The sequence below is a fragment of the Cyprinodon tularosa genome, unplaced genomic scaffold (assembly GCF_016077235.1).
Source record: "Cyprinodon tularosa strain WSP-4 unplaced genomic scaffold, ASM1607723v1 ctg634, whole genome shotgun sequence".
NCBI lineage: Eukaryota > Metazoa > Chordata > Actinopteri > Cyprinodontiformes > Cyprinodontidae > Cyprinodon > Cyprinodon tularosa.
This window is the reverse complement of record NW_024039379.1, coordinates 175,272-185,000: the sequence shown is the minus strand read 5'-3', so window position 1 is coordinate 185,000 and position 9,729 is coordinate 175,272. Positions and strand designations below refer to the sequence as shown.

The 9,729-nt window shown below is 50.8% G+C and overlaps 1 protein-coding gene across 4 annotated transcripts in view; it reads left to right on the top strand.

Moving 5' to 3' along the window:
• Nucleotides 1–9,729, top strand: part of LOC119798722 (echinoderm microtubule-associated protein-like 6) — an 84,771-nt gene that overhangs the window by 66,669 nt on the left and 8,373 nt on the right. For 2 of the 4 annotated variants that reach the window (XM_038308299.1, XM_038308297.1), the window contains exons 30-33: nt 1,656–1,664; nt 3,664–3,742; nt 3,828–3,957; nt 4,169–4,267. In XM_038308299.1, coding sequence (XP_038164227.1) covers nt 1,656–1,664; nt 3,664–3,742; nt 3,828–3,957; nt 4,169–4,267 — 317 coding nt within the window. The remainder of the gene's footprint in view (nt 1–1,655; nt 1,665–3,663; nt 3,743–3,827; nt 3,958–4,168; nt 4,268–9,729) is intronic. The other 2 variants (XM_038308300.1, XM_038308298.1) reach the window with 1 other exon arrangement.

Here is a 9,729-nt window from a genome sequence, read left to right as displayed (position 1 = left end):
TCTCTCCAACGCATATCAAGGTATCTGCCGTGTTCCAGACGAGCGCTGAACGTGTTTCTAACTTCCAGCTACTGTATAATGGCGTATTGGCAGCGTTTTGGTATAAAGGGGGTTCACAGGAGGAAACCGTCAGTTCTCCTCCAGACTTCATCCCCATCATAGGGTGAGCCAGAAGGATCCTCCCTGCGTTCAGGGCCACAGCAAACAAACTTCCTAGCAGACATGATGCTGTGGAGTAAAAATGAGCACTGAGAGTTGATATGCAAGGAAGAAAAGGTTTTATTTTACTCTGCAGAGGAGAACTACACGAAACAGCTGCTACAGCTCCCAGTGTAGCTCTGGCTAGGTCGCTGGCCACCATTGCATTATAAAGAGACTCCTTACACACGAACATTGAGTCTTCCCAAGATAAACACTTTAGTTCATCAAAAGACATAAATTTGTTCAGATAAACATTTCAGACAACTGTTTCCTGTTCACGCCAAAAACAGGACGTGAGAATCTTGAACACAATAAGGACATGTTTATCTATGTTTTCCCCGATATCTAACCAAGGGAGGACACTTCTTCTCAACCCTCCTTCCTTTCCCTACATCTCAGCATAAAGAATGGAACAAAGCCTCTAAACAATCACCCCTATTCAGGAGGACAAAAAAAGGCACACTTTAATATTTAACCTTACAAAGAAATCTTTTTATGCAGGGCGGGCGCCTCCGTGGTGCATCGCTGCCCCCCTCAGGACACTGTGCATCATTTCATGGGCATTACGCTGCCGTGTGTTATGCAGAACTTACGCTGTCGTAAAGAAGTTCTGGACTTATGAATACTCTACTTATACGCCCAAAATTGAAAAAATACATAGAAAGTTGAGCGTATGCCAGTGTTTTAGGAGAATCTGGGACATCAGGCAGACGCTGGATAGAGAAGGTGGGACATGGTCCTAAAGCAGAGCCCTGACCAAAGCAGCAGGACACCTCCCCTTCCTCTCCCATGGTTTCATTCACACGAAAACAGGAAAATCAGTAAGTTAGTCTTAGTGGTCAATGTTATACCTGCTAAATGTTAACAGTAGAAATGACTTATTAGGAAAATCACGTCTTCCTGAACAGGATGAATAAAGGTGAGGGTAAAATGGCTCAATAAGCTTGTTAGTTTGAAACTACGCCAGTGGCATTTTGTTAGCATGTAGCTACAACCAGTCACACGTGTTTCTACGGGCCTATAGCGTTTGTCTGCATGTGTGTGCATTGTGGGTGTGTGATATGTCGGCTGTTACTGTAAATTACAGTAGTAGCCATTCAAAATTCCCCAACCTTCCTTGATGGGTCCTTGGCTGGTCCCCTACAATTCCTTTTTAAACATCAAAATTTGTACTAAAATGTTATTTGTCATGATTTGTGGACTTTCGGATCTAAAGCGAAGCGCCATCTCCTGGTCAGACCCTGTAATTCAGTGAAAGGGTGGAGTCAGAGTAAACAAAATATGCACACCCAGGAGAGGGAGGGCGTCACTCCACTGGCTGGAAGTCGGCTGCCATTGGGCTGGCTTTTGACTGGGAAGGGCCATTTTGACTGGCTGCTGCTGCACACATGAGAACAAGAGTGATGGGGTGCTTGTTCTAATCTGTGACTTGACTCTGTCCCTTTGCTTTCCAGGGGATCCAGGTAAAACCTGTCCACTTGCATGTCCATCTGTCTGTTGTCAGAATGAACATAATCATCTGTTATGTTCCTCACTGATGGCTAAATGATCCCTGGCAATTATCTAGTAAAAACTCTTAGAAGATAAAAGCTTCCTATGCTTGGAAACCTTGTTTTGTCTCCTGGAGCTCGGTCAGGCCCAGCCTGGAATAACAGCAGATCGCTCCTTTTACCAGAGCCCATGCGAAGGGATGTCTGAGTGTGTGTGTGGGGTGGCCCACATAAGGAACGGTCCCATATTTAGAGCAAAAATATTGTCAAAATGTATCCTGGTTGATGCCAAAAGTTCACAAATCCTTTCACACGTAGAAGGAAATGCAAAAAAAGATTTCCCATGGTGGAAGAGTGGAAGTCAATCCCTGGCTAAGAAGTTTCCCTTATTTACTTTCTAAGAAGTTGGAAACTAGAGGTGAGAGTCAGGTGGAAGGGAAGGACTGGGAACAATTCTAGCTGTCAGGATGTCTCCACAGAGATATGAAATGTTCCTTTAGTTATGGGTAAGGATGAGCAATCCTAACTAGATATATGGTGTTTAAACTTACCATCAAACACAGGGTTATTCCCGGAAAGAGCTGGACTCTCTCTAGAAAGTTGAACAGAGTGGACAGATGGGGCTAAATGTTGCTGCTCTGGCCTGTTATGAAGAAGAATCAACAGGGGCAAAATGTAAAGCTCCCAATATATTGGTCTGTTCAGCCTTTAACTGAACTGAATTCTATTCAGTTTATTTCTATAGCTCCAATTCACATCATGTCATCTCAGGTCACTTTCCAGTTCAACCAGATCATCCAGTCAGATTGATTCAAAGTTTTCTATCTAAGGAAAACCAGCTGAATGCATCGACTCATTGACTCTTCAGCAATCCCTCACACTAAGCATGCTTGTAGCGACAGTGGAGAGGAAAAACTCCCTTTGAACAGGAAGAAACCTCCAGCAGAACCAGGCTCAGTGTGAGCGGCCATCTGCTGAGGCCCACTGGGGTTCAAGGAGACAGAAGAAGACATAGAAAAAGAAGCATAGATACAAAAGGCAACTGTCAACGAGCTCCACAGGCGGCCCCGTCCAGGAAACACACAGCCAGGCAGACGAGCTCCGAGCCAGCTCCCATGTCAGAGGATGAAGAGAGCACATCCAGTTAGTCATAGTCAGAGAAACAGGACTACACTGGAAAACAGGCCAAGCTCCAACATCTAGAAACAAAGGTGTTGATGGCAGCAGCACAGCTGATATTTCTCTCCAGGATGGAGTCACAGCCAAACAGGAACAGACCAGATGAAGCTACTATGAGAAAAAGCAGAGAGAGCAGAATGTTAGAGATTGAACTAACAGATTCTGCAGAGTGGGAGAATAGAGATAGAATGAAGCAGAATGATGAAAAAGGGGTCCCTATGTCCTCCAGCAGTCTAAGCCTATAGCAGCAGAACTATAGAGATAGCTCAGGATAACCTGAGCCACTCTAACTAGAAGCTTTATCAAAAAGGAAGACAGCCTTTAGAGTCTGAGCTTCTGGATATCAGTGACTCTGGTTCAGGCATCTGATCAAGTTCTAATGAGCCATTGCCTGTGGTGGTCTTCTTAGTGGGTCCCAATAGGAAGCAACACTGAAGATAACCCATCTGTATTTCCCCTCTGGGCTGTGCATGTGTGTAGATCCCAGAGAATGAAGTGAGAATGTTTCCTTGGCTAGGGGTGCCGGGTTTCATTCAAAGTAGAACAGATTAAATCCAACCATTAGTGTCATAAACAGACAGATGTTTGCTCTAAAACGGCTTTTCCCAGGTCTTCACTTTTTGTCTCCAAAGTCACTCCTGTCTTTTATCAGCCATTATTTTTTCATGGTTACGTAATTGAGAATAATCTCATGTATTTAGTTCACTTGGACCACCAGGCTGTTATTCATCATGTGTGTTTTTGTAGTTTTTATTTGACCTTTTAATTATAAACTCACTAATTGGTCCTTTAGGCCTCCTGTGAGTCGAGCAGCTCCACAGCCTGAGAAACTTCAGAGGAACAATGTGTCCAAGAAAAAGAGATCAGTGGAGGTCAGTTCTCTTTGCTTCAGCCTGCGCCTCTCATTCGCTCTTCCCTCCTCTTCATGTTCTTCTTTCCTCTGTTTTCCGTTTCTAGGACCTGGTTTTGGAACACGTGTTTGGTTTCAGAGGCTTCGATTGTCGTAATAACTTGCACTACCTCAACGACGGCTCTGATATTGTCTATCACACTGCTGCCACTGCCATCGTCCACAGTCTGAGCAATGGTACCAATGCATTATGGATTTTTATACCATTGGATAACACAGAATAGGTTATAACCTCCAAATGAGTGTAAACCCAGTTTAATCAAGTCATATAAATGATAATTTCCAATGTTGCATTTAAATAAACCAGTTTATAAAACTTTCTTCATCAAAATGTCTTTAATAGATGAAGCTTTACATTAGCCAACTGTTTTCCTCTTTTGCACTGTAGGAACTCAGAGTTTCTACCTTGAACACACAGATGACATCCTCTGTCTGACCGTCAACCAGCATCCAAAATACAAAAACGTCATCGCAACCGGCCAGATGGGTATGCTCAGCCTCCATCTTTAAATGTTTCCTCTAAGAATGCCTGATGCATGGCTTCTGTTAACTCATCTTTACTAAATTAGTCCTGCTTTTCCTGCGTCCTCTTCCTCCTTGTTCTATTTCTACTTGAGAGAAACAGCAGAGAACAATTAAAACGTTTAGGTCTATTTAGACCCTGCAGTGTGAAGCAGCTGTAAAATGTATTTATATTGCTGTTAGAATTGCTTTGAAACATTTGACAGCATCACTTTATTTATTTATTTTCTTAACGGTGTCCTTTCTGGCAATGTGGTAATTAGAATAATTGTCTTGATGCCAGAAAAAAAAAAAGCCCAACAGATTTTGCTTTCACAAGTGGAGCAGTACGGCTATCGCCATAGTGTTCCGGATATAGTATAAGGGATACAATAAAGTAACACCTTGATACTATCGCTGAAGTATAAGTAGTATTATTTAATCTAACATGTATACTGTGTTACCTGAAGATCAGAATATGGGCTATTATCTGTATGGAGGTGAATCTCTTGAGTACCTGGAACCAAGCACCTGTAGTTGCTCATTAGAGGGCACTTGAGCATGTAAAGTTTATGCAAAGGAAAAATGCTCAATAGTGGTTGTGAGGAGCCATAGACGCGCCCCTCAAGAGCACCGAGGCAAGCGCCGGGGGACCCAAAGCCCCAGACGCCCAAAGGGACCCCAAGAGGAAAGGTGCCCAGGAGGGGCCAACCCAGTAAATCCGACCCCCACAAAGGGAGGAGGACAGATGACCTCGAGGAAAACCGCAAGCCTCCGCAATGTCGGAGCCCCCAGGAGCTACGTGGAGTAGTCCACGGGCTCTGCCAGAAACCAGCCACCCCGAAGTGGATCTGGCTATGGACCCCAGGGACCTGAGGCCCCAGGGTTGCCCACCTGTCAGCGGGAACCCCGGCCGGGCCCAGGGGGACCTCCTGGATTAGCTGCCAGGAATGAGCCAGTAGCCGCCTGGGCATCCACCCCCAAACACCAAGCACCACCAGTGCACTGGCGAGCCCAGGCGCCAGCCAGCGGAGGGAGGGCAGGATGGGGGGAATGATCTTTGGATGTTCCGGGGAGAGGAAGCAGTTCAGACCCCAACCTGACAAATACAACGAAAAAATAAATATCACAGCATTAGTTTAAACCTTATTCATGGTTCAGTTAAAACTGATGCTTTATTTTACATTTTTATCTTTATTACAGAAAACTTTAGATTCTTGTTAAAAGCCTCAAAGTTATTTCGTGACTAACAGAATTTACTGAGTATCATCTGCATACATGGTAATACATGGCTCAGCACTGGGAGGGACTCTTAGCACTATGAGGGACTCGTTCAACACTGGGAGGGACTCGTTCAGCACTGGGAGGGACTCGCTCAGCACTGGGAGGGACTCGTTCAGCACTGGGAGGGACTCGCTAAGCACTGGGAGGGACTCGCTCAGCACTATGAGGGACTCGTTCAACACTGGGAGGGACTCGCTCAGCACTGGGAGGGACTCGCTCAGCACTATGAGGGGCTCGTTCAGCACTGGGAGGGACTCGTTCAGCACTGGGAGGGACTCGCTCAGCACTATGAGGGACTCGTTCAGCACTGGGAGGGACTCGTTCAGCACTGGGAGGGACTCGTTCAGCACTGGTAGGGACTCGTTCAACACTGGGAGGGACTCGTTCAACACTGGGAGGGACTCGCTCAGCACTATGAGGGACTCGTTCAACACTGGGAGGGACTCGCTCAGCACTGGGAGGGACTCGCTCAGCACTATGAGGGACTCGTTCAGCACTGGTAGGGACTCGTTCAACACTGGGAGGGACTCGCTCAGCACTGGGAGGGACTCGTTCAACACTGGGAGGGACTCGTTCAGCACTGGTAGGGACTCGTTCAACACTGGGAGGGACTCGCTCAGCACTGGGAGGGACTCGTTCAACACTGGGAGGGACTCGCTCAGCACTATGAGGGACTCGTTCAACACTGGGAGGGACTCGTTCAGCACTGGTAGGGACTCGCTCAGCACTGGGAGGGACTCGTTCAACACCGGGAGGGACTCGTTCAGCACTGGTAGGGACTCGTTCAGCACTGGGAGGGACTCGCTCAGCACTGGGAGGGACTCGTTCAACACTGGGAGGGACTCGTTCAGCACTGGTAGGGACTCGTTCAACACTGGGAGGGACTCGTTCAGCACTGGTAGGGACTCGCTCAGCACTGGGAGGGACTCGTTCAACACCGGGAGGGACTCGTTCAGCACTGGTAGGGACTCGTTCAGCACTGGGAGGGACTCGCTCAGCACTGGGAGGGACTCGTTCAACACTGGGAGGGACTCGTTCAGCACTGGTAGGGACTCGTTCAACACTATGAGGGACTCGTTCAACACTGGGAGGGACTCGCTCAGCACTGGGAGGGACTCGTTCAACACTGGGAGGGACTCGCTCAGCACTATGAGGGACTCGTTCAACACTGGGAGGGACTCGTTCAGCACTGGTAGGGACTCGCTCAGCACTGGGAGGGACTCGTTCAACACTGGGAGGGACTCGCTCAGCACTGGGAAGGACTCGTTCAACACTGGGAGGGACTCGCTCAGCACTGGGAAGGACTCGTTCAACACTGGGAGGGACTCGCTCAGCACTGGGAGGGACTCGTTCAACACTGGGAGGGACTCGCTCAGCACTGGGAGGGACTCGTTCAACACTGGGAGGGACTCGCTCAGCACTATGAGGGACTCGTTCAACACTGGGAGGGACTCGTTCAGCACTGGGAGGGACTCGCTCAGCACTGGGAGGGACTCGTTCAACACTGGGAGGGACTCGCTCAGCACTGGGAGGGACTCGTTCAACACTGGGAGGGACTCGTTCAACACTGGGAGGGACTCGTTCAGCACTGGGAGGGACTCGTTCAACACTGGGAGGGACTCGCTCAGCACTGGGAGGGACTCGTTCAACACTGGGAGGGACTCGTTCAACACTGGGAGGGACTCGCTCAGCACTATGAGGGACTCGTTCAACACTGGGAGGGACTCGTTCAACACTGGGAGGGACTCGTTCAACACTGGGAGGGACTCGCTCAGCACTATGAGGGACTCGCTCAGCACTGGGAGGGACTCGTTCAACACTGGGAGGGACTCGTTCAACACTGGGAGGGACTCGTTCAACAATGGGAGGGACTCGCTCAGCACTATGAGGGACTCGCTCAGCACTGGGAGGGACTCGCTCAACACTGGGAGGGACTCGTTCAACACTGGGAGGGACTCGCTCAGCACTATGAGGGACTCGTTCAACACTGGGAGGGACTCGTTCAACACTGGGAGGGACTTGCTCAGCACTGGGAAGGACTCGTTCAACACTGGGAGGGACTCGCTCAGCACTATGAGGGACTCGTTCAACACTGGGAGGGACTCGTTCAACACTGGGAGGGACTCGCTCAGCACTGGGAGGGACTCGTTCAACACTGGGAGGGACTCGCTCAGCACTGGGAGGGACTCGTTCAACACTGGGAGGGACTCGCTCAGCACTATGAGGGACTCGTTCAACACTGGGAGGGACTCGTTCAACACTGGGAGGGACTCGTTCAACACTGGGAGGGACTCGCTCAGCACTGGGAAGGACTCGTTCAACACTGGGAGGGACTCGCTCAGCACTATGAGGGACTCGTTCAACACTGGGAGGGACTCGTTCAACACTGGGAGGGACTCGCTCAGCACTGGGAGGGACTCGTTCAACACTGGGAGGGACTCGCTCAGCACTGGGAGGGACTCGTTCAACACTGGGAGGGACTCGCTCAGCACTGGGAGGGACTCGTTCAACACTGGGAGGGACTCGCTCAGCACTGGGAGGGACTCGTTCAACACTGGGAGGGACTCGCTCAGCACTGGGAGGGACTCGTTCAACACTGGGAGGGACTCGCTCAGCACTATGAGGGACTCGTTCAACACTGGGAGGGACTCGTTCAGCACTGGGAGGGACTCGCTCAGCACTGGGAGGGACTCGTTCAACACTGGGAGGGACTCGCTCAGCACTGGGAGGGACTCGTTCAACACTGGGAGGGACTCGCTCAGCACTATGAGGGACTCGTTCAACACTGGGAGGGACTCGTTCAACACTGGGAGGGACTCGCTCAGCACTGGGAGGGACTCGTTCAACACTGGGAGGGACTCGCTCAGCACTGGGAGGGACTCGTTCAACACTGGGAGGGACTCGCTCAGCACTGGGAGGGACTCGTTCAACACTGGGAGGGACTCGCTCAGCACTATGAGGGACTCGTTCAACACTGGGAGGGACTCGTTCAGCACTGGGAGGGACTCGCTCAGCACTGGGAGGGACTCGTTCAACACTGGGAGGGACTCGCTCAGCACTGGGAGGGACTCGTTCAACACTGGGAGGGACTCGCTCAGCACTATGAGGGACTCGTTCAACACTGGGAGGGACTCGTTCAACACTGGGAGGGACTCGTTCAGCACTGGGAGGGACTCGTTCAACACTGGGAGGGACTCGCTCAGCACTGGGAGGGACTCGTTCAACACTGGGAGGGACTCGTTCAACACTGGGAGGGACTCGCTCAGCACTATGAGGGACTCGTTCAACACTGGGAGGGACTCGCTCAGCACTGGGAGGGACTCGTTCAACACTGGGAGGGACTCGTTCAACACTGGGAGGGACTCGTTCAGCACTGGGAGGGACTCGTTCAACACTGGGAGGGACTCGTTCAACACTGGGAGGGACTCGCTCAGCACTATGAGGGACTCGTTCAGCACTGGTAGGGACTCGCTCAGCACTATGAGGGACTCGTTCAACACTGGGAGGGACTCGTTCAACACTGGGAGGGACTTGCTCAGCACTGGGAGGGACTCGTTCAACACTGGGAGGGACTCGCTCAGCACTATGAGGGACTCGTTCAACACTGGGAGGGACTCGTTCAACACTGGGAGGGACTTGCTCAGCACTGGGAAGGACTCGTTCAACACTGGGAGGGACTCGCTCAGCACTATGAGGGACTCGTTCAACACTGGGAGGGACTCGTTCAACACTGGGAGGGACTCGCTCAGCACTGGGAGGGACTCGTTCAACACTGGGAGGGACTCGCTCAGCACTGGGAGGGACTCGTTCAACACTGGGAGGGACTCGTTCAACACTGGGAGGGACTCGTTCAGCACTGGGAGGGACTCGTTCAACACTGGGAGGGACTCGTTCAACACTGGGAGGGACTCGTTCAACACTGGGAGGGACTCGCTCAGCACTGGGAGGGACTCGTTCAACACTGGGAGGGACTCGCTCAGCACTGGGAAGGACTCGTTCAACACTGGGAGGGACTCGCTCAGCACTATGAGGGACTCGTTCAACACTGGGAGGGACTCGTTCAACACTGGGAGGGACTCGTTCAACACTGGGAGGGACTCGCTCAACACTGGGAGGGACTCGCTCAGCACTGGGAAGGACTCGTTCAACACTGGTCTTTCATTA